Genomic DNA, 25198 nt, shown 5'->3' with positions numbered 1-25198 from the left:
TAGAGGCTGACAGTGTAGGTAAAATAACAGATTTAAGCAGGCAAAATAGAAGGGAAACTATGAAAATATCCCACAAGAAACACTGAAGTACCTGAAACGTGTGGAGAGGCAGGTGGGCTGTGGAGCTGTCAGTGTGGTGTACCCAACACAAAAGAGGGTTGTGGAGCTTCAGCAAATGAAACTTCGATGACTGATGAAAGTGGTGTGCATTTTCTTGACAACACTCTCGTTGTGGTCTCAAGTTGCTGTCTCTTATTCTAGGAATGTCATATTTGCAGAAGCCTTTTCATGATGTCAGGAGGGAATATTTATTCTGGAGGGAGCTTTTCTACAAATTTGTCTTTTTCAGTGAGGAAAAGCAATACCCAGGGAATAATTTGAAGCTTTCTTAATCCTGGAGGATCGCAGAGTGTAGGGGATGGTGAATATTCCTAGCTATGGATTGCAGGAAAGTATATCCTAACCCAGAGAGTCCTGAGTCCAGGGAAGCCGACAAGGAAGCTCTAAAAGAGACCTTTCAGGTCTGTGTTGGTGTGTTCAGTTGAAACTTCAGTGCATCCACATCACCAAGTGAGTTATAAACTGATGCACTTCAGAAAAGATTGACTGAAGCTTTCCCGTACCCTGGTCCTTTTCCTGGCATTCCAGCAGCTTTCTCTGGCTCGTTGGCTGCAGGGAGCTGTTGATCCCATAGTACTCAGGCATGAAGGCTTTCGGAGCATGCTGCAGTGCTCACGATGTCAGTACAATTTCTGGTTAACGCGGTTTTTTGGTGGTGTCATCTCTCATTATCACATGGGCTTTCCTTGGGCTTTTCCTTGTCTCTCATTCAGAATTTTGACCTTCCTTATTAATTAAACAGCGACTTTGCTGCAGCCAGTGATTGAGTTATTCAGTAATACCTGCCTAAAGCCATCATAATAAAGAACAGAAGTTCTTTTTAATGCAAATGATTTGGTTCCAGATGTTTTGATCACATTAAACGATGGCTCAAATTAACCAGAGATTGGATTAAGCAACAGGCTACCTTGGCTGCTTTTTCTAATCATCATGATTCCTAACATGTTTGTTTCCCAGAGCGTGCCCTCAAGAAGGCAGAAGCCCGCAGTTTTCCTGTAGATGAAAGTAGTGAAATAAAAATAAAAGTGACAGCCAGAAGCTATCTAGCAAAGGTGCTGCGTTTTTCACAACAAAGCTCTTTCCTCTCTATAAATGTTACCTGCTACTAAGATGCTGCTCTGACTTGTTTGTGATGTTCTGGGAAGGAATTATTCAAGGTGTATGTGGTCCTGGAAGTGTTATATACCTTGTCGAAGGCTTTTTGGGTGCTACATTGTCCTTTTATGGTCTAAGTTCCTGTACAGAGAATAGATGTGTTAGTGGATGGGTCTCGGACTTAGAAGGCAAAACCCAGAACAGGATTCAGTGGCTTGATCACTCAACTTTGAAAACAATTTCAGGCTTCCAAGAGAACGTATTTAACCGTTTGAATAACTTGCCTGGGGATGTGCAGCAGATATTCCCTCTCCTAGTTACTAAGTCGTCAGTAGCTGCCTTTCTGAAATCAGGCTGTGTGCAGCCACAGGTTACAGTTTAATCTGGAAAGTGCTAAGTAACAGTCTCTGTACTGTTTATGGAGATCAGAATAGGGAGCTGCAATGGGATTTTCTGGTGTGAAATCTTAAGATTTCTGCCAAGGGTTTATTTTTTGGAGCTGAGCAAATAGAGAGAAGAATGGATCTAAAAAATTGACACGTCTTCTTTTTTTTTTTTTTTTTTTTGTTTTGTTTTTCTTTCCCTGGTTTCTCCATGCAGCTCGGATTGGAAAAATGAAACGGAGGAAGCAAGACGAAGGGCAGGTATGTCCCCTCTGCAGCCGACCTCTGTCAGGATCCGAGGAGGAGATGAGTAGGCATGTGGAACAATGCCTTGCAAAGGTAGAGGCGCAGCAGGATCGCCAGCTGCCATTCCCTTCTCCCTACTCCCAGCTTTGTCTGCAGTTGACCTAACATGGGGCAAAAACTAACATTGCTGAGCTTGCAGGCAATGCTAACTGTCTCCCTAAGATCTGTAGTCACTTCTCTTTTTCTTGGAAGATGAATTCTTCTGGATTTTTCTCCTGTGTTGCATTAGTAACTTTTTTACTTCATGCACCCTTTCGCTGTTATTGAAGTCTAAGTTGTAGGCTGTAAAGGTAGAGCTGTTGAAGTTTATGAAGCCTTCTTTAGGACTTCATGCTTCCGATGTAGCACAGCAAGAAGAGTTCTTTCTGATCTCTGCCTTTTACGACATTATAATTATTTTTTTGTTGGGTTCTTTTGTAACAGGCTGGCATTTGTAAATGTTGCATGACCATCTTACTCCAGGAAGTGCATTTGAGCAGAACTGTTCTCTTGCTCTTCTTCCCAAAGACTGCAAGGAAAAGGGAGGAACAAGCCCTAGGGGAGGGAGAGAGTTGTGTCATAGGGCTTTCTGTGCTTGTTTCTCAGGCAAAGCCCACAAAAAAGATAACAAATTCATACTTGTTGCCTCAAGAGGTGCATGGTGTAAAGAAAGGTGTCTTCTGATCAGTGTGCCCCAAAAAATACACTCTAGGAGAATGTTCTTGCTGGGGATCAAAGGAATCTGTGGTTTACATGATAGGGAAATTGTGCATGCAAGGTAGGGGAATATATGTTGAAATGCACACCAGCATTGTTGTGGGAACCAGAGCTTAAATTTCCATGTGTAAAAAAAAAAAAAAAAAAAAAAAAATTATGAACCTTGCAACTTGTTTTGATCTTAAGGTTGTCAAATTCTTCCAGCACCCATTTACTTCTACATTTATATCAGTGAGAGTGGGGGTGGGAGTAGATGCTGCTGTCTGCTCTATACTTAGCTTTCCTGGGAAGAGTCCAGCTTTTCTTCTCCATCCCACCCTGAGTTATTAACCCCAGAGAGCTATCTCATGCATCTCAACACTCTGCCCCTGCTTTACCCTGTGCAGAGAGAAGGTTCATGCATGACTGAGGATGACTCTGTGGACATCGAGAACGAGAACGGCAACCGCTTTGAAGAGTACGAATGGTGCGGGCAGAAGAGGATACGGGCTACTGCTCTCCTGGAGGGAGGATTTCGAGGTGCGCCTGTGTTTTGGGGACCCTTGTAAATCATTCTGCTGTGGAAGTTGATCATTGTCTGTCTTCAAAGGGAGGGACCTCGAGATTTGCCTTTCACAAAGGGCAGAAGCTTCAGCCTTTGCCAGAATGTAAAGTGATTTCAGGTTTCTGCCTCTCTTGAATGATGAGAGTCAAAATTTGTGCAAATCTTGAACAAAAGCATGGCATTATTTCTTGCTCGAGAAATGTGGCTGAAGAGGGAATGAGTAGGAATGGGTAGAATGGGGAGATCATTTGGGGAAAATAGCTTTTTCTATGTTACACATAGTAAGAAATACGTGGAAATATGTGAAGAGAGGGAAATAGAAATGAAATTGTAAAAATCCCCAGCCTGGAGTGACGAAAGCTGGTGTATCAGCCTCTGGTGATGTATTGAAGGTGACAGCTAAGTCGCTTTAGCACCTGCATAAAATATTAAAGGGCCGGTTGTGCATTTATCACTCCATCCCTTTTAAGGTTGATAAATGAGAATCCAGGAACCTGCTCTGCACCTCCAGCACTGCAAGCCCTTAGGGCTCCCAGACAAACACATTTTATTTTTCCTCCTTCTTTTGCTCCTTCCCCAGTGACAGAGAAATCAGTTACTGAGGAGAGAGTGAGTTATGGCAAAATTTGACCTCTCGTGAGCTTTATTGGTGAATGTAATTTTAGCTAGAAACCTGGCCCCTTTCTTACACTCAGCCCTTTGGCCTCGAAGAGGAGGATTTACTAAACTGTTCGTTGGCATGAACCTCTGGCACTAAGGAGAGTCTCTTGCAAGCAATCCACGTAGCGCATGCTTAATGAGAGGAGGAATGTTGGCTCCCTCCGTTCAATAAAGAAGATGGGATGTGATCTCTTCCTATATCAGCTTGGATTTTAATTTAAAATATCTCAAGGGGAAAGGCTACTACGTAAGGGAGTTGGACTTAAAAGCCAGCTGTGTGCTCACTGACAACCTGACAATCCTGATCTGCTCTTACCTTCCTCTGAAATTAAATTGTAGCTGGGCTGTGGCAGAGCAGATGATCAGGAGCACGGAGGTGAAAGAGCAGCTTCTTTGGGTTTTAAAGGCTACCCAGTAAAGCTCACAATGCTGCTTCCTGTGTCTGTGGCCTTAACTATGTTAACTTTTTTTGTGCCCACACGGAGAGTTGAGCCTGTACATGATTCCAGTTAGAGGTCTGATGAGACCATGCAGGGCCTTAGGCTATGTTTATGTAATATAGTTACTGTAATCCGTAGCGGGGAAATACGGTATGCCTGTGGGGCTCTATCGTTGTCACTGCTAGTCCTGATTAGAAAAAGCTACTCAGTTCATTTCTGCCCTTTTTTGTGCATGCATAGTTTCTTCCTTCACCCCCACTGAACACCTGAGTTTGAGAGCAGCACAATCTTCCGCCTCCTTTGGTGGCTGTCCTCACCTGGTTAACGTTCCCGGTTGTTTCTAACTCACAGAAGTGTGGTCTGAACCTTTCACTCTGTTTTAGTCGTGTGGAGACCCTCTTTCAAATGAGGCTTCAGGTAGACGAAATATCTGTAATTGGTGTGATTAGGCTCTGTAAATGCAAAGTTCTTGCTCCTTGTTGCATTTTCTTACTTTGAGGAATTCTCAAATGCGTTAGTTTGCATTATATAGATCAGCTGCTTTCCTCTACCAGCAGCTAGACAGGTTCTAGCAACAGTCAGGGCTGTAACCTCTGCTAGATGGCTGCACACGCATGGACAGGTACTTCTGTATGTCATACTTGGAAGTAGCCTTGCTTCCATCGGGAAGTATGAGGTCTGTCTCTTTCCTTTTTTGAGACCTTCATGACACCTTCAGGAGCATTTAGTTACATGAACAGATCCAGCAAAGGATCAGAAGAGTAGAGCACAACTAGATGCGGTTCTAAAACCCTCCATAATTACCCTGACGGGAAGGCTTTTGGATTAGACGCCTTCCCTTTGTGGTGCTGGAGATGTAGATCAGCTTGCTGGTGTCTGTAGATCAGCTTGCAAGCACAGGAACCTCCCTCTAACATTTGTAGTGAGGAGCATCCTCTCTGTGCAGCTTTTGGTGGCAGAGCCACTGCTGAAGAAATGAATCCACCCAAGCAGCAGGCCGGTCCCTAGCACACGCGTTTCTCCCTGCCTTTCCTCCTCGAGCACACCTCTGCTGGCAGCTGGATTCAATGGCTGCCACGCTCCCCTAGAGAGGTGCGCTCTTCCCTAAACGGGGGAACTTTTTGCCACCAACTTTCTACCTAGTATTTTGGGATGAGCAGATAATACCTGCAAGGTACCTACCACTCTGCCCAAGAAGTTTCTGAAAAATTGGGGAAGCCAAAGCAAAGCTAGGGTGATCTCCCATAGTTGGCTGGCTATTTCTTTTTAAGCAAGTTGCACTTTTCCGTTCTCCCTTCTGTGGTTCTCATATTGTCTCTGGCTGCTGGCATTCAGAGGTCTCCCTAAGTCAGGCCTGCTTTGTGCACTCTCAGGTAACCTTAAAGTGGCTGTCTTTTTACTTTCTCTGCCAGTCTTGGCTTTTGCCTTGTTTTAGGGACAGAATTCTTTATTTAGAGCCCCGAAGCACAGCACAACGTTTTGGAGATGCTTTCCAATGCTTAAAACTGCTTTGTCTGGAGTTGGCAAAGCCCTCATTAACCCCCGTCACCCGAGGCTTTGTGTTTGGCTCTGTTCCCTTTGCTGAGAAGTAGCAGCGATGTGGAAATCGAAGGCCTTTTATAATGCCAGACAGCTTTTGCCAGGCTACAGGGATGTCACCAGTGTCTAAAGAGATGACATGGGGAAATACATAAAACCGGAGGGGAAAATAGATGTCCGTGTGTCTCATTAATTTCGGTTTTAATGGTGTGTTGCTTTGAGGAGATGTCACGGCTGGGCGAGGGGGGAGCAGGACACTGGCTGGCGTGTACTGCATGAGTTGGTCACTGGGCAGCATTACAGAAGTGACTCAAACTTAACACAGGTCCTGGCTCCTTCTTTTTATCTTTTTTGGTTAATGGACAAAGTTCATATCACTCTCAAGGTGAGGAAAACTCTTTGCTAATTATATGAAAGATCCTGCCAGGCTCTCGGGTGGGGGAAGGTTGGGAGATCCTGGGGTTTTGCTTCTTGAAAACAGAAAGGTCAGGGAAACGAACAGCCCTGCTCAGGTTTTCTGAAAGGTGGTCCAATACCTGGGAGCAATCACAGACTGAAACTCACTTGTGTGGTTCCTAGGATGACGCTTTCTTGCTTCCAAAGGGGTTGCAGGGAAAACTTGCTCCTCTCACCTGAGGGGCTGTCTTAGAAGGTGGAAATTCTTCTGTGTCAGTGTTGCAGCTGCAAATCCCCAGTCAGGTCTAGTGCAGCAGAGCCAAAGCACGCCTTGCCCAGCACAGCTTGGCATACTTGAGGCAGCAGGTGGAAAGAACAGGAGATGGCAGCAAGTAGGAATATGACGTAACTGAGAAGTGCTGGGATCAGTGTGCTGTCTCTTCAGCCATTGGGCTTGATGAAGGCATTCAGTCAGGAAATATTTTGTACTTCTAGCTGTCCTCCTGGCTTCTTAAAGCATCATTTCCTATCACTTAATTTGCTTACCCAAAACTGCAGGATGTGCATTAAGATTATTGGCAATTATATAGGATTTGGAACCACTTTTGTTTCAGCTTGAAGTAGGGGTTTATAGCAGGAGGGTTCTTGCTTCTGTTTGGGATGGATACAGAAAGCTACCAGCATGAAATACCAAGCACTGTTTAAATCAAGCTCGTGCTTCAAAGTGAGAAGCTATACAGATCTAATAATCAAATACTTCCGTATCTTAGAACAGTGTCGCAAGACTAAAATTTCTCTTGAAATACCTGAACATTCAGTAACCATCTATCCCCATGTCTCTGGATCATTCCTCTCCGAAGGTCTTTGTTGCAGGGGATTATTTCATGCCATCTTTGTCTAATGAGTTTCTGTGTTTAGGAGGCCAACAAGGCTTTGCAAGTGAAAGCATCAAGTGGCTCCCTCTCTAATGTGGAGGTTTTTTTTTTTAATGTTCAACATATTTGTAGCAATTCTTCTGTTCCTCTCCAGAATGGATGCACGTTACTCTCAGTGTTTACACTGTAAGGTTATCCCTTTAAAGAATTCCTGAGAGAAGTTCAAAAGGGTTTTTTTTCTTTGAAAGATTCAGTGTCTCTTTTTGTGTGTATGTCTCTTACTTGAAAGAAGGGAAAGGGAGGGGGGGAGTGGAAAAAAAAAAGTGCTTTATCTGAAAAGAATCACATCAGCTTCGCACTGATAGAAGCCGCTGTCATCTCTTAAACGGCTTAGCACAGTCAAAAGGCAAGAGGACTTAAAACAGTGTCTTACACAGGGATCGATGGGTGGAACACATAACTCGTAACTGAAAAAAAAAAAAAAAAAGCAGCACCGGGGGAGAGATAACGGTAATGATTGCATTGAGGGAAGCTTGAGGGAGGCTTGTTCTTTGTAACACAGCTTCAAAGGTGTCTGGACCGGTGCCTAAGCAAACCGTCCTGTGAAGTCACTGCCTCTGTAGGTCTAGGGAAGGAGCAGGGGGGGACGCTTGCACTCTTCTGTTTCTTAGCAGATGGGACAAAGATTAGTAAATGCCAGGTTAGCAGCTCCCTTCTGCTGCCTCACATTTGAGGAGAGGTTTTTGTCACTTGGTCTCTCGCCGTCCGTTCCGGGAAGGTGGCTTGTCCAGGAGAGGGGAAGGAGGCGAGCGGCGGGGGGGGCGGTTGGGGAGATCGGGTGGGGGGACGGGATGTCAGTTTATCGATCACACCTCAGTCAGGAGAGCTGCAGGCGCAGTGCTCTGAGCACGAGCGGCAGCGTGCTTAATGTGATTGAAAGGCAGTTAAAATGGCGGTGACCTTTTCAGGGGGAATTAGATTGCCTGCCAAGAGTGGTTAGAGGGAGTGATAACGCCAGCTTGAGGAAGCTGTCCAGTCTGCTTCAAAGGGAGAGAGACAGAGACAGGGAAAGCAAGCTAGCAGCAAGTACCATTTAAAGCACGAACCGCACGGTCTGATAGAACAGAGATTGCTGTCCTCTTTAGATATGAAAGAATTGAAGAATTGTAGGTAAGTTCTTTCCACCCGCCCCATCCTCCTTTTCTCCCCTCCAGCTCCCCCACCAAAAAGCCTTCCTCCGGGCGCAGCAGCAAGCTCATCACCACTGCTCTTCTGGGTTTCTTTTCCTTCAGGAGATCAGTTGCATCAAAAATAACACAGAAGAGAGAAAGACTTTGAAAATGTTAAAATGATAAGCAGGGCATTTTCAGGGAAGGATGCTTTCTACGAAAGATCAACATGACAAGGACCTGTCTGATAGATTGCGATACTCTTGAGGAAGGAGAAACACACAAGGATTACTTAACTCTGAAGTTTCTCTTTATTTCTCCATCCTACCCTCTTCCCAAGCTAGCAAAGGGCTTGTATCTTTTCATTAATGTCTTACCAAGGGAAGAGAGCAGCACAACTTGATGTATGTGTAGAGGGACTTGGTAAAGCCTTATAAGCTGTAACAAACTATAGTTATCCTTGGGCGCCCATTTGCATTGGATCTCGCATCATGTGCAGTTAAGGCAGCTGCCTGGAAAGTGGGACAATATTAAAATGTCTAAAAGTTTCCAGCAGATGGCTGCAGCCCCACTGTCAGCTTTCTATCACTGCAGAATCAAGATGTGCTTCGGTTTGAGCAGCAAATGTTGTAGGCCAGCCTTCATCCAGCATGGATTAGTTGTCCAAGAAAGAGCATTGGGGCAGTAGCTACACACTCCTCCAATTTGTTCTTCTAAATACATGCAACATTAGATGCTCTAAAGTGTGAGATCCTGTCCTCAAAATCTAAGTAGACACTTTTCAATTCTCCTGCCTTGGCAGTGGGTGTTTGTGAACACAGTGGCTTTGCTTGTGTCTGGTAACTTAACTGTCCGGCAGCAAGCTCCAAATAGAGGAGGAAAACTCAGTTGTGCCTTCTCAGTGCAATTTCATGAACATCAGACTCTACGACAAAACTCCGCAAAAATCTGTGTTTGACATGTACATGGAAACTGAAGCGTGGAGAAGAATCTTCTCTAATGTTATAAAGATAGTAGCAAAGCTGGTGAGAGAGCTTAAAAGTCTTGCTCTAGAATGTCACCTAGTAGCCAGCTGTGCCCTCTTTTTCAGATAAAATACGATGCACGCAGGAAAGCTTCAAGAGGCAAGGAGGCTTCCCATTTTCCCATGCCAGGGGGTTCAGGCTGTGTTTAAGATCATACTAGTAAGAGAGTATAAACTGATATAAACTCAAATTCAGCAGAAGAATTTGAGCTGAACAGTAAAAGTGTGACTCCTAAGGGATTGTGTGGGAAATAGAAGATGGCACTGGCATATTTAGGCCTTTTGGAAGAATGGTCTAGTAAGTAGAATAATCTTCCCCATTTCATTGTAGATGAGTCAGAATTCATTCATTTTACCCTGGCAGGCTAAAGCAAACTTCAGCTTGGATGCAAGAGCAGTCTGTGGTAAGAGTATAGGGAATCTTTGCCATAATGAAATTCTTAATCTTCCTCCCACTTAGCAAGAGCTCAGGTTCGCTGCCTTTCTCTGTCACGTTTCCAGTGTCAGCGTCCCTAGTTGCTTAGTCACTAAGGTGAACGCATCTATACGTCTGAGCATCCTTCCCAGCCTCTTAGTCTTCCTATATTTGGTTTGCTATCTTCTGTTGATCGCTTCTACCTGCTGTAAGCTTCCAAGTGGGCAAGACGTATAAATTTCATGATTCTATGCCTTACCCCCCATTTAGAGGGCTGCCCAGTCCCAGAGCACTTGTACGCCTTGACTCAGCCCTTGTGTAAAATGGTGATAATCCTGGTAATCCCTCTGTTGCTGAAGGACGGTACTTTGTACTTGTCTGATACAGTAGCCCAAGTGCTCCTTCATGTTTGCACCTCTCTCCTTTGAGAGCAAGTACTTGTCCATAAGGTAATACTTGACCTAAAAATGCTAAGATATGTTTACATAGTGTTATATACAATAATCATATGGGCTCTGTGTGACTGTTTCTCCATAGTTTGTATTCACATATAGAATTGGAGGGATTCTGTGGCTCATAAATGTCTCTTGGGTATTGTACTGAATATTACTATCAGAAGTTGACTTTAGTGAGCAGGACAAACAGATGAGAAATTCCTGCCTTGCATGCAAAAGCTATCATGACCCACCATGTAATTGATGCTTGATATCATGAGTGTTTAAAGTTCACATAATGCTTCAAGGAACAGTGTTTTCCTCATTTGGGAACATGAAGTAATCAATGGGACTCGGTGAAGTAAAAATCACCTTAACTGAAAAAAAGAAATTGGTGCTTATAGCTGTTAAGTCATGATTGTTGATAGTACATTTTTGTTAACTTGAACACATGCAAAAATGTAAGAACCTAATTTTTGTGCTCAAACTGCCAGAACGCATTAGCTGAAGGGAGCGCAATCAACTAAACCTTGCTGCTTGATTTACGTAATGCCAGCAGCCACTCTAACCACGGAAAGATTTTTCTGTGGGAAGAAGGGGAATTCTCTCCGTTTGACAGTATTATGTATCGTACTTGGAGGAGGAGGAGAAGGGATGTCTGTCACCCAGCAACAGAGGAAGGAGGGAAAAAATTAATTAAAAAGAAAACGGAAAATGTAATTGTAACACCGTGAAAATTGGCAGGGGGAGTAAGGGAGCAGGTAGAGCACCTGAAACTACTCAATTTTTTGAAATTGACTGGGTTTCAAGTTGACAGCATCCCTTTAAACTTCAATTTTCCTAGATCTCAGACATGCAGCATAAGATCCTCCAGTCCCATCTGCTGCACTTGCGTAGCTACTCTCTGCAATCCATTTTTCTAGTGTTCTGTCTGCCTTGGTTTTAAAGTCCTAGGCTTTAAGACAGTCATTTGATTATTTTTTTTTTTCCCCCAAGTGTCTGTAGTTTTGCTAGAACCGCGACCTACTTCTTGGACACTCAGGTCAAACTTCAGCCTTAAGCACCCAATAGTTGATTGACGTGATTTTAATAGCATTTTAGAATACAGTTGTTAAGTCAGGGGCAGTGAGATTTTTTTTCTAAAGGAAAAAGGGAGCATGGGTTTCAATGGCTCTAAACAGCTCCTGTCTCCGCATGTCGTCTCTTCCACTCAGCGGTGAAACGCATTATCGAGTAGTGCCCGGAAAGTGGCTAACTGCGTTTGACACACGCCAACTCCCTGCCTCCACACTGGATAATTGCATTGTCAACTGTTCAGCAAAGTGGCAGGTGACACTGCAGCCGGATTGATTGTCCTAGTATGGAGGCTCCCAAGACTGTCAGCCACCCAATCGATAGAGTTTACACAAGACACCGTCACTGCATCTGTAACTAATTTCAGTTTGAACCTCACAAGATGTGGCTGTCCCTATTTCCTGGCCTCTCTTCTTCTTTGCTTGCATCTTCTCCCTGGACGAGGAAGTTGCTTTCCCGCTGAAAGCCCGGCTTTATTTCTTGTTTTGGAGCTGGAAGTGAAGAAATCAATGGCGTGTTTTGTGGTTTCAGAGTTGAGGGCATTACAGCACATGGCTAACTAGCAGCTCCAGTTTTGCAATCAATAGGCTGATCAATTGATTAAATTAGCACTGATTTTTCTTTCTTCTTTCCAGCCTAGAAAAGAATTACTTTGGGGGGAAGAACATACGGGTTTGGCCCGTGAAATTTAGCCCTTGGTTTTCCAGTCCTTGGCTGTCTTTCCCCTACAAACACAGTCTCTGTGCTCATCATTATTTAAAGCAAACTGCATCGAGCCCCGCCGCTGGCAGCGGCCCGCTGTAAGCCAGGGTGTCACTTTCAGCTCTTCACCAGCCTTGCTGCTTCATGCTCGGCTGCCTTAGAAAAGTCATCCTCCAAGCGCTGCTGTGCTGCTTTATTATTGGCAAAGTTGCGACATTCCTGTGATCCCTGTCAGTGGTGCTTATTGATCCAGTGATGTGAATCTGCTTAGTGATTCAAGATTACTTTAATTCTCCCTCTTCCTTTTTTGTTTGTTTCCACCCTCTCCCCAGGGGAACAAAAGCTTTCAGATCCACCTTTCTCTGACTGTGGAAAACGAGCCGTAGCTGCAAAGACCGTGGCTGTTGCTGCTGCTTTTGTACTTCAGCTCTGGGTTTTGAAGAGCAGCCTTTAAGATAGACGTGAGACTGTTCTCACCTTGGTGCATCGTGCCGGCTTGAGGCTCTAGGAGGCAGCTGCGTGTGAATGGCCACACCAGATCAGACCTTTGGTCCGAGTGTGCTTCCCCCTCTGCAGCCACGATCCGCACCTGTGGGGTTACGGAGAAGTGTAAAAGCAATCTCCGTAATAGTCCTCGGTGCTGCGAGGGGTGGGGAAGCCTCTTCCCCGAGCCTTGGAGCAGCTGGCTCTTATCCTGTACAGCAGAGCTTGCCTGCCCTTTGTTCAGCACGCTGCTGCAAAATGATGTTAATGGTCATAAAATTATATGGCCCTTTCTTTAAAGGCAGCTGTTCCTCTGATCTGTTAGCAAAGATCTCTGTAAGCCTCCAAGATGCTGGTAAGCAGTCAGGTCTCTGGCAGCCCATTTGTGCCTCTCTGGGAGCTAATAGATGGCATCAGATGGATAAATCTGCTATTTCAGGTGTACGCTGTAACTACACAGTTGGGTGTCAGTTTTTCAGGTAAATCATTGTTTTGCTTGGAATGGATCTGGCTTCAGAGAGGTGAAACCATTGTCCCGCAAGCAGCTTTTCATGGCCTCTGAATGCCATTTTTCCTGCAATAGGCTGGGAAAGTCACCAGAAGAACTATTCTATCCCTGTTTGTGCTAAGAAAAAAATGAGGCAACAATTACAGGGTGCTGGGCCATCTCGTCTAGACTGTGCTCTTGCCTAGGAAGGTTGGACCAGATGATCCTTGAGGTCACTTCCAACCCAGTATTCTATGATTCTATGAATTTCACTGTCCAGAAATGTGGCTGGGGAAGTGTTACGGATCTGCAGAAAGACTGCCATCCAGGATGGCTTCATCTCTGCCTTCCTCTTGTTTTCAAGAATCTCTAATGGCTTTCTCTTTCTTCCCAAACGCTTTTTAAAATAAAAGGCATCCATGCCACCTTGTCCTCTTAGTACTAGTTTGGGATACTTCAGCAGCTGATGAAATAAACCCAGTTTAGAGCCATTCTCAGGAAGTGTGTGTGAGGCCTGGCCGTGTGTCTGCATAAACTACTTTTATTGCCTTCATTGTTTTTACTCTCCAAGAAGCCAACGAGTGACATTTCGTTAAGAAAATAGAGTGAACGTGCTGGAAAGGGAGGTTGTGTAGAAGGGGGTTACTGCAAGGAGCGTAATTAGCAAAGGCTACAGTTCTGGAGATTTATGGGAGGCTTTTTTTCCTTCTTTCCTGAACACGTGTAAATTACCTGCAAGCAGAATGAATGCCTCTTCCCAGCCAAAACAAGCCCCAGTAGAGCTGCACGTTCCCAAGATGGATTTGGATTTAGACCCACTTACAGAACTTAGACAAAATTCTGGATTTCTAGAGTATTTCCAATATAGATTTGACACCCCTCCATTCCTTGGGGACCAAACAGGAGAAACACTATTTAAAGAGATGAGTTTGATCCTCTGCTTGAGCAGCGTCTAGTAGCTGTATTCATAACGGTGGTGCAAATGATAATACTAACATCTTAATTTTGTTCCTGAGCCTTGTTTGGAGTGATAATTAAATGTATAGAAAACAGCTGGCCCCCAAGGAGTCAAGGCGCAGAGATGGGGCACAGTGGGTCTGTGCTTTCCTACCTGTACTGATGAAATTTGGCTGTGGCCGTTGGGGTCTGTGCTGGTCAGGTTGTCTGGTTGTCTTACATTTTTACTCCCAGGGCTGCCGGTCGCTGCGTGAGCTCGTGCTTGCGCAGGAGCCAGCAGTGCTGCCAACACCTGAAGCAGCATATGTTGTCACTTGGACCATCTGCCACTTGAACATGATGGAGGAAAGGAGGGACGTGAATGTGAGGCCCTTTTATCTGTTCTGTGAATCTGCTTATATATCATGTTAATGACTCTCGATCTTGGCTTGAGCCAGCGTCCACTTAAGAGATGTTGAGATGACCGGTCATCGGGGGGTTGCGCAAGGGAGGTGAGATTTGAGAAGCAGTCCGGAGGTCAGAGAGGATGCTTGGGCATAGAGGGTGCCTTAGGAGAAAGCAAAGTGCTCTGAAAACTTACGGGCAGGGGAAGAAAAGGATTTCTGATTAAATTTATCTCCAGTCATTATCAATAGGCACATGGAAGAAAGCAGGAAGTGTTTTCCAGTCTCCTTCAAGCTCAGCTGATTCCTGTAGCCTGCCAGTACCTGCAGCCTGGCAGCAACGAAGAGGCATGAGAATTCCTTCTGCTTTTCAGAACTCTGCGTCAGTATTTCAGAAACACTGTTGCTTGTGTAGAGTCCCTAAATTTTTCAGAAACTGCCTTGAATTGGTGTTCAGGCAGACTGCTCTGAGGCCCGCCCAAGCAAAGCTGTGTACACAGTGCTGGAGGGTGGCGGGCGCTCTAGGTAAGTGATCTTGATAGGTACATTCTGATTGATGGGGGAGTTTGTCTCCCAAACTGTCACAGGGTTTATAGAGGTGCCACTCAATACCAGTGCTGAAATTGCTTGTCAGAGCACCTGGCTACAAGAGCAATGGGGATTGGAGACAGAGCTGTAACTTTGTTTTTTCTCTGCTTAATGGCCCCAGCGTCTGACCTGCCTGCTCACTCCTGTTTGTCTGGACCTTAAGGAGGCAGCTGGGATTAAGACTGTCAGAGGATTGTGCTGCTTTAGCATCGGGAGGCTAATTGTATTGGGGCTGGCAGCCTATGACAAGCAGTTGCCTCTTACCAAATGCACAGCAAGAGCAAAAAATTCTTTAACAAGGAAAGGGAAAGATACAGGAGAGTCTGCACTTTGGTTTGTTCTTTTTTTTTTTTTTTTTTTTCATCCGAAAGCAGCGTTTTCAAATTCACACATGGAATTATGTTCCTCGGGCCTTAGGTGACTCCTTGTAAGAGTCGCAGCTGCTTCTGTGAATAACAGATCGTGTCTCTTGTGAATTCCTAGGTCAAACTCACAACTTAACATTCAGTTGTCGGATTTCACTTTATTAACACATTGGGATACAATTCTGGTCCTGAGCGTTGACCTCTGGATAGTGGCACTGGCTTTAGAGGTCTGCTCTAGGCAGCGTTGCTGATGGCTGTGAATTACTGCTCGACCTTCAGAAGCCGAGCCTTGCTGGAGGAACCCTTCCCTGTTCCCAGTGCACGCTATTGAATTGCAAATCACGCGAGTGCAGTGGTAGGGGCTCTTCTGGAAGCTCCCGTTCTCCTCTAGCAGGTCCGAAACAATGCCGTTGCAAAGGCCATTTTATTCTGCTCGACACCCTCTGTGCTCCATTTCACATTTTCGTTGCTCCTGGATGGCAATGTACGCTGCCGACATGAGCTGGAAGTTGTGAGCCCTCTTTACACTTGGGCTGAGTTAGCGAGAAGCAGGTGTGATCCTATCGGGCCTTCCTTGCATTTAGTGGTCCTCTTAATCCATTTATAACAGCACTTGTCCAGAAATCTGGTTTGAATGAGCCTGAGATGAATGAATAATGTCAAGCAGTTCAGACGTCAAATATTTGAACAGCTGCGTGGGTGTTTTCACTGGCTTTGTGCATGGAAGCAACCCAGGAAGTAAGACAAGGAGGGTCAGGTCGAAATCATGGCACCAAACCCCAGCCCACCAGAACTGGCCTCAAAATCCATCCCTGCTGTAGATGAAAGGGCGTTAGGATGCCGGTGGCAGGCTGTTCGCTCTGCAGGTGATGCTGGACCGAGCTTTGCATCCTGTTCTTTGGTGTTCTCTTGCACGTAGTACTGGGATTTATGGCCCTTTTCATTCGCATCAGAAACATGGATTTCATGTTGGTTTTTTTTTTTAAAGCAGCCTCTGAAGCTGATAGCACAACTTATATTCAGAATCTCTTCTGGGAACACGGAGGTTACTTTGTTTAGCATATAATTTCTGAATCAGTTTTTACCGTGTAGCAATGCATTGCATGTTTAAAGAAAAAAAAAAAAAAAATCTGTGTTTGGTGAAAATCTGGGAGTTGGATCACCTTACTGCAGCTTCCTTTAGGGCCTGGCCTTGGAGTCCTTGTTTGATCAGAAAAGCAAATTTGCCCTTAACCTGCCCCTCATCTTAACTTAGGAACTTCTCTGCCATGCCCTGCTCTCTGATTGAAATGCTGTATCAGATCATCCCAGTGCATATCTGGCATCATAACATGTACTGCCCAAACCCTTCCTCTGTACCCTCCCTGCGTAGGGGGGATAGTACTCTGCTGGGAATGCAGCAGTTCCTATTACAGAGCCAGATTCAGCGAAAGGTCTATGGAGTATTTTCCTTCCAGGCTTAAAAGGGATTTTCTTAAGTGCAAAGGTTTTGAGAGCAAGGACACCAGGATTCTGAAGTCAGGGTGCCTTAATATTTGTAAATTGTATCGCAGTAAGCAGATCTTCTTTTCTTAAGCTCTAACCATAAACCACTACTTGGCTGAAGTCACTTGGAAACAATATTGATGGAAAGGTGCATGTTTGCTGTGTGCTTGGCATCCTTGCAGAGAGAGGGACGCAGGGAGCAATCCCACTTATGTCCACTCTTTTGGACACCTTCCTCCCCCCAGCCCCCAAGGCAGTTGCTCCAAGTATTCATTGTCTGGCTAACGTACAGATCACCTCTGGGACTGGCCAAGTCACAGCTCCAGCTTTGCATGATTTGTGTTTCCCACAGCTACAAGAAAAATGAAGACCCGCGTGTCCAAAGTTTATGGCCTTTGAGAAGTGATGAGCTAAAGTAATGCCAGGTGCAGGGGATGGTGTTACTGCAGGTTAAATGCCACGCCTGTAAATTACCACCCCATCGCCCACTGTGGCTTCTAAGGCAGCTTTGAAAGACTGTCCAGCTTCTTTGACAGGTCTCTCTTACTCCTCTAAATCTTCCCCCAAACACTGTGATGAACTGAAGGATTCAAGATTTAGTAGATGAGCCACTGCAGCAGGAGAAGGCGGCTTGTGACACGTGTTGGCTGGCGGCATGTGGCCAGTGTGTGAAACGCTTCATGAGGGGTCTGCTGGAAGAGGGCTGCCCCAGCAGCACCACAGACCTGACCTACAAGTGTGGCCCCTGCTGTACCTGGCGCAGACGGTGGATGCTGCATTGCCGATGCTAGTTTTGTTACCTCTGCTGAAAATTAAGTCTGGCAATTACTTCGAAGTAAAAGGTAGTTTATGCTTCTAGGGAAAGGTTAGTCTTAAAATCATTGTCGTGCTACGGTTATCACTCGTTAAGGACCTTCTTTATATTCAGGGAAGAGAAATATCAAATCCATATAAACAAATTTTATTGGGGGCTTAATGAATCAGTGAGAGCATCCATTCCTAGAGAGCGACAGTAAAGAACTGTGTCTGCATGGTGTCCTTGGAAATGAGACCTTCGCCTTGCCCTGTTCTCTGCACAGATGCAGACTCTTAGAAATACAGCTCACTCTTGGGCTGGGAAGTGCAAGTTTGCTGCTGGCAGCACAAGCTGGTTGAGAGCCCAGTAGAGTGAACAGATTCAGACATCTGTAGCACTAAAAGGGCTACCCGAACACTTGGGGATGTCCTCATTCTTCAGACATACACCTTATATTCAGTGCTTCTACATTAATTTTAGCCTGTCTTCTGCACTTAGAACCACTTTCACAGTGCAGAAATGTATCACTTCTGGGGCATTCGTGCAAAGCCAAGTCTATGTCTACCTTATTCTTTCAGTGTTTGCAGGTGAGATGTGCTCCCTGGGCTAGCCACAGACTGGGGTCACCAGCCATCTGGATGTGCCGGGTCCTTCAGGCTCCAGCAGGTACCCTCTGTCTGTGAGTCAGGTCTAGGTCTGCTGTCTGGACAGTGGGATGCTAAGTGAAGGAGTGTACTGGAGGCAGCTGGAGCGAGCAGATTTCTACCTGCATAGCTTACATCCCCAGACAGCTTAGATCTGCTGCAGAATCGAACACAAATGAGGACCTTGCACCACCCTAGGGTTTGGGAGATCTTTGTTTAATTTCCAATCTCATGGGACAGAGCATATCCAGTGTTAGAACTCATAAAGAGTAAATATATGCCTGCATTAGTTTCCCTTCTATTAATAACCTTAGGCATCAAATACCACATGAAGGTTCATCTTTTTAGGTGTTTGTGCGCAGATTCAATTAAAAGAAGCCTGGTTACAATCAGCAACGCAGTCAACAAAATGCTTGAGAACCAAAATAAATCTGTATATAGTTAGAAGGTGGCAATTGTTTACGCAGTTCAGCCTCAGGTGGAACTGTGTACACTTGCTTCCTGCTGCAGTTGGGACTGGGCTCGTGCCTGATCCACCCTTGTTGGACGTGCACGACTCTTGTTGACTTGCACTGGAATTTGCTCACATAAGTGCTTGTAAGGGGCTGTTAATGACTGTGAAGTCTGACTGGGTTTTTCCCCTCCCTCCCCCTAGAAACAGGTTTGCTATTATTAAATGTTTTATATTGTAAAAATCTAAGCCATGACTAAATGCATTTTAAAAAGAAAAAGGTATTTCTCATTTTATTTTAGCTTCTGCCTGCCTTCTGCATCTGAATTCAAGACTAATTCAGAATGTCCTTGTGTCCTTCTCTTCCCTGCTATAGTAGTGTAGGTTTTGTGTTAACCACTTCTATGAAAAATCAGTCTTCCCTATTTTGCTTCAGGGTTTTTTCTGCCTTTGAGAGAGACCCTTCCAGTGCCTTCAACTTTAAAATACCTTGTGTGGAGAGCAAAAGGTCAAGAACGTTTTGTTTTCAGTGTTGAGGGGCATTTTAGAGCATAAAATCCAGGAAGTTTGAACATTTCTGTGAGTGTTTTCTGTGCAGTCTTTGGAGATGGTACCTTTCATGAGGCTGTTGAAGAGTAAAGGACAGCCTGCAGACTGGTGCTGTCGCACCATCCCTAGGAGAACTCCTACGCTTCCCCTCCAATTCAACTGCTCATCCACGTGTTTTATTTTCTTCCAGGTTCTGGGTTTATCATGTGCAGCGGCAAGGAGAATCCAGACAGCGACGCTGACCTGGATGTGGATGGAGACGACACACTTGAATACGGGAAACCACAGTATCGTTTTTGAAAGGCTCTTACTGAGAGGGAACCTGGAGCTGCATCTTCAGCTAGGTTTCAAACAGCACTGTCCTGGGAAGTGGTGGATAATCTCTGTCCAGCCCTACTGGAAGTGATACTGCCTTCCCCAGTGCCTATGTTTTTTGAACTAGAAGGGATTCCCAGTTGCTCCCTTTGAGATCCTTCTGTTGATGCAGCACTTCTTTGGCCCCCGGTTGGTGAAGTCAGTAGGAGACATTGCAGGAGATCAAAATTAGTGTTTCTCTGTACTGTTTTCTTCCAGGTTTCTTCCATATGGATAGCTTTTCCTGCCTCATGGGTATGAATTGAGTTTATTTTCCACAAGACGCCCCTTTTTTTTCAGGGGTTTTGTGCAGTAAACATTTCAAGCACTATTTACCTGCCACTCTGAGAGACTGATGTTTTTTCCTTTCATTAGACAGTTAATGGGCAGAACTGTCATTAAGGGCAGTTTTGGGGAACTTCTCCGTCTGGGAGACAAGTCTGGGCAGACTTCTGCCCTGCAGCAGCTGTACAGGCACCAAGGAGGAATTCCTGCAAGGATATTAGGCAGACATTGACTTAGCTGTGATGAGGAGGAATGTATAGCTATAGAATTAGATTTTATTGAAATCTGTATCAGCCTTTAAGACTGAAGCCCCAACCCTTAGCTGGTAAAAGATCTCTGTACCTCAAACAGAAATAGTGGAATTGTGAAAGTTAGGCTTGCAAAGGTTGAGGAATTGGTCTTCTCCTTCTGGGAGGTTGTGGTGTCATGTTGCTGTCAAAGGACTTTTCTGTTTCTTTCCACCTAAACCAAAACTTTAATCCAGAATTTAAAAGCAAGCCCCTCCATGGATACCAGCCTCTTCTTTTGAGGTGCTCCCAGTTGGAATGAATTTGTTCTGTATCTCAGATAGTGCCCCAACCATCTCAAAAGTCTTTCCACTGCCTGCAGCACGGCTGTACGTTCCTTAACCCCTTGTGCTCAGGTACACAGAGGCAGACGTTATCCCTTGCACTGGGGAAGAGCCAGGTGAAGCCAAAGAGAGGGAGGCGCTCCGAGGTGCTGTTTTAAAGTAAGTACTGTGCCTTTCTAATTTACTTTCATTACTTCTGGTGAATCTTAATTTGTGAAAAATACCTGTTCACTTGAGTGCAAGGGTAGCAACAAGAGAGACTTACAAAGCAGCATGGTATGACGGGTGGGTCTCCATTTCTACCCATGGAGGCTCATAAAGCCTCCCTGCACTCTCCCTCCCTCAATCACCTCACTGCCCGGACAGTGCCGTCTTCTCCTTGAACAGTGCTGGACAGAAGGTGAATTCTGGAGATGGGAAACTGTGCTGTACTAAGGCCTTATGCGTCACCTTGCTTCATGATGAAATGTGGCCTCTTAGTAGTAGTATAACGTGATGCCATCCGAATCTTGTTCGGTGCATTAGGAGTCTGGCACCCAGGGTGTGATTTCATTGCGTCCCATTATGTGCTGTGGGGTACGCAAGCTAATCCTCCTGCATTCAGCTGGGGCGGGTTGGGTCAGCATGTGTGCTCTGCCCACATACATATGTGGAGAATGTAGGCAGCCAGCGTTCAGGGCACTTGGGGAAGCATTTCAGGCAAATAAAATGAGTCTTAACAGGGAGCTAGGATTGCTTTCTAAGCCCTCTGCCCTGCATAAAACAGGGCTTAAATTACCCCTCTATCTCTTTCACTGAGTGATCCCGTGAGGTCAAGGTTGAAGTGATTGATAGAGCACTGAAATGAAGTTTTCTTACTGCTTAGCCTGTCACAAACACTAGTTCAAAATTAGGTTCCACTCCATAGAAAAGTGGCATTTGCCATACTAGATCCAAACCATTGGTCCGTTCGATACTTTGCTAACCACACTAGTCCATAGTCATGGCTTCAAAGATGATGGAGCTCCTTCCCAGCCAGGAAAGTTGTATTGTAGCAGGAGAATATCAGGGCACCCCTTATCAGTGGCTGTGGACACAGTGCTTGGTGAGACAACTGAGGACCTGAGGCCAGGAGACCCATTTCCTTCATGTGGCTTGCACCTAACATACTGTTTTGCTGTTTGGGCAAGGTCCTTGAATGTCTCCCAGACTTGTTTGCCCATCTCTAAAACAGGAGAGGTGATGTGGCTTGTAAAAGCACTGAAATTCTGGCGAGTTTCTGTAGAAATGCGGTAGGGTAGCTGATGCCATGAAGCACAAGCCTATGTTACCTTTTGAGTGCAACTGTCTTAGCACATGGAGCAAAAACGTTATACAGGTGTGCAGCCTGCTCAGAAGATTCCTTTCTCTTCCAGTCTCTGTTACTGGCTTGCAAGTGAATGGACAGGGTTAGGAGTTGTCTGTACTTCAGTGCTGCTGTTCTTCAAATGTGAAGATGGAAAAGATAGGGCTTATGAAGGTGCAAAGTTATTCTTAAAGGGAGAAATTATTGCAACACAGAGGATTTCTGTTCACCAGTAAGGTTTTCATCTTTGAAATTGTGTATTCAAAAATGAGCCTTAGGTCACAGGTGCAGTTTGAATCCCAAGCCTTCAGTCACCATCACAACCCCCGTGTGACTCAGCAGAGGTCACAGCTAGAAGAGCAGGTTGAGAGAACACTGGTGGAGATGTGGACTAGCACAAAAACACCTCCTGCAGCAGGCCACTGCTCACATCTGATGCCTAGACTGATGGGTAGAAGTATTGAGAGAGGGGTAGTGGGTGGAAGAGCCAGCTAGCTTTTCCTGAGCAGCAAAATTTTCCACATTCAACCTTTAGCATTCTGCCCTTTTCTCTTCTAGTGGTGGCACACCCAGTACTCGAATAACACCGGAGTTTTCCAAATGGGCCAGCGATGGTGAGTGTTAAACATGTAAATTATTAACTTGTATGCTACTGGAGGGCTGATAAATATTCCGTATCTTCTGATTGCCAGTAATTCAGCAAATGATAGTTACAAATGCTCTTGCCCAGTACCAGCAAATGTGTATGCACATAGTATCACGCTATCTTCTTGAGACTTTACAGCACAATTTACTGTAGTCATTGGCATCTGGGGGAGTTCCCAAAAACGCAACCTTAACTGGTATGGCGATAAGAAGAGATAGGCATTGGATTGACTTGCTGTCATGTCACTAAAAGACAAACTGCTATATCACAGAGGGAGCCATCAGAGCTTGACTATGCAATGATGGTGTTCAGCTGCAGGTGGTTTAAACTATGCAGGCACCTGTTGCTTGGGTTTTTTTCAACAGCTTTCTTATCATCTTCCCTTCTTTAAAAGGGTGTGCTAGAGACTTGTATCATGACCTGTTGGGTACGTCACGTCCTTGCTGGCCTCTGCAGAAAAGCCTGCAGATCTGAAGCCTGCACCTTTAGAGAGGGAACTCTAGGATCTGTCCTACTTCATGACCTGTAGTTGAGACTCCAGAGCAAACGAGTGAATGTGATATTGTACTTTTGCATGCATTATTTGAAAGCTCATAGCATGAAGGCAGAGGGGATTAAACCCATTTGAATTCGGGGGTGTTTTATTTAATGCCAGCAGCACTGGAAGTGTAAGCAGCAACCTAGTGGAAATATGAGAATAATAAAACCTGGCGCTTTCCAGCTGTAGATGCCAAATCCATTTCCAGAGCTGGGCAGTGCTGCTCCAGCTCCCTTAGGAAGGGAACTGAAGCTCAGCGACCTGAAGAGACTTGTCCCAATGATTTTGTTCCCTGTTCTGTTACTGTAATGCTTTGGGCATTTGATTCCAAGCCTTGACTATAAGACATAACTGCTTGCCAGTGGGAGGGGGTGGGTAGAAACAGTTTTGCCAAGGGCATGGTGATTAAATGGAGAACATAGGATATCTATCGCAGGCATTTTCTTCTGTAGGATAGGCAATCACTTTTATTTTCTGTGATGTAGGAGCACTCGCTTGTAGGTGTGTTTAGCTGCAGTAACTACAGCCATAGAGGTGATGAAGAAGCAGCCCTGATGGCACTTGCTATGAGCTGTTTTCTTCATACATTTTACCTGAAGCTGTGATGCTGAACCTACAGCCCAGGGGCTGGCCCCAGGATAGTTCATCTGGTTCATCTCTGACTGGTATCTCACATCCCCTCCAGTGCTGGTAGGAGCCACGGGACTGCTGGTGGAGGAGGGCTATGAGCAAACTGTTATTCTAGTTACCTGGCATATATTTTTCTCCCCTGTCTGTGTCTGAGGGGTCTCAGGAAAAGGGCCTCCTTGCCAGACAGGGACATGTGGCATTGGTCTTTTTTCTCTCTTTCCCAGAATTGACATGAAAACATACCAAAGAGTACTAAATCGGGGTACTCTGCTTCTGACACTGTAACTCGCTCAGACTATTTCATTGCAATGATCAAATGTTCTCTTACTAATTTGTTCTTCCCTTAACAGAAATGCCCTCAACGAGTAATGGTGAAAGCAGTAAACAGGAGACCATGCAGAAGACCTGTAAGAACAGTGACATTGAAAAGTGAGTGTACAGTGAATAGCTTTCATTTTTCATGTTTTAAGGAACCATAGTGTCCCATCTGGTGTTCCTAGAAGCAGTGCTAGTCTGAAAGTAGGCACATTTGAAGCTTTTACCACTGAAAAGGGAAGTTTTGCTATTGAAGCCTGGACTTGGAGCTGCTGTGTCCACAGAGGGCCTGTGGGGAGTTCTCCCCAAGATATCTGTGTGGGCAGGTACCCAGTGACAAGGAACTGAGCACAGCTTCCGAAGGGCTTCTCCATTGCAAATTGCATTCTTTTAAAATACGTAAATAGTTATATCCATGCTTTCCACCATATTCTAGTTATGATGGGGTTTCAAATATGTTGTGTGGTGCATAACAGCCTAGACTAGAACTGGGACTTTGGATGGGAGGTGAAGATTCAAACCCACCTTAACTTGACAAAAGCAATTGGCTTGTCAAGACGGACCTTGGTTTTTTTTTTTTTTTAGACAAGGAACTGAGCACAGCTTCCGAAGGGCTTCTCCATTGCAAATTGCATTCTTTTAAAATACGTAAATAGTTATATCCATGCTTTCCACCATATTCTAGTTATGATGGGGTTTCAAATATGTTGTGTGGTGCATAACAGCCTAGACTAGAACTGGGACTTTGGATGGGAGGTGAAGATTCAAACCCACCTTAACTTGACAAAAGCAATTGGCTTGTCAAGCCGTACTTTGATTATTTTATTTATTTATTTATTTATTTTTACATTTCCCCCTACAAGATTTCCGCTATCAATGTATCCTGGGATCCTGCTTTTACTGGAGAAGTTGCCTTATCGTTTCATCTTGGTTTTTGAGGGCAGTCCTTCACATCATCTCTATTCGTATGTTTTTTTTCCCCGGTACCTGTATGTTCCATGCTCCATCTCTCCAGCAAAAGGGAATCCCAGCAGCCCTGTAACTTGACAGAAGCCTCACTGACAGAATTTCTTTTCCCTTAAGATCCAGATTTCACCTTTATAAGGTTGCTAAATAATGTCTCAGTTCCTGAGTTTTTTTACCTGCGGCCCTTCCAGTTGATTCAGAAGTTCAAGTCCCAGTGTTTGAATATACAGTAGTGCGGGGGCTCCTGTCCATCTCCTTCCCTGTCCCTTTCTGCTCACTGGATCTCCTGCAGCCTAGCCTGGGATAGAAACAAATAGTTTTATCTGCGCTGTGCATTTGAGTAACAACCTCTGTCTTTATCCCCCTTACACACACGGCCAGAGTGGCTCACTGCTCAGGCAGATTTGACGATCCAAGCCTAAAACTACAGGCTCTTCACTGCTGCCATGGACTGCAATAATCGGGGTGGGGCAGTGTTTTAAGTTGATTATTGCCTGACATAAAACATT

At 45.0% G+C, this 25198-nt stretch overlaps 1 protein-coding gene across 3 annotated transcripts in view; it reads left to right on the top strand.

Moving 5' to 3' along the window:
* Nucleotides 1–25198, top strand: part of RNF220 (ring finger protein 220) — a 232688-nt gene that overhangs the window by 181204 nt on the left and 26286 nt on the right. For 2 of the 3 annotated variants that reach the window (XM_009638820.2, XM_035894249.1), the window contains 6 exons: nt 1816–1937; nt 2987–3119; nt 19251–19347; nt 20343–20429; nt 22153–22208; nt 23759–23837. In XM_009638820.2, coding sequence (XP_009637115.1) covers nt 1816–1937; nt 2987–3119; nt 19251–19347; nt 20343–20429; nt 22153–22208; nt 23759–23837 — 574 coding nt within the window. The remainder of the gene's footprint in view (nt 1–1815; nt 1938–2986; nt 3120–19250; nt 19348–20342; nt 20430–22152; nt 22209–23758; nt 23838–25198) is intronic. The other variant, XM_009638821.2, reaches the window with a different exon arrangement.

Source organism: Egretta garzetta, unplaced genomic scaffold (genome assembly GCF_000687185.1).
Source record: "Egretta garzetta isolate BGI_Z169 unplaced genomic scaffold, ASM68718v1 scaffold145, whole genome shotgun sequence".
In the NCBI taxonomy this organism is placed as follows: domain Eukaryota; kingdom Metazoa; phylum Chordata; class Aves; order Pelecaniformes; family Ardeidae; genus Egretta; species Egretta garzetta.
The sequence above is the reverse complement of the archived record's forward strand: the minus strand, read 5'-3'. Positions and strand labels throughout refer to the sequence as shown.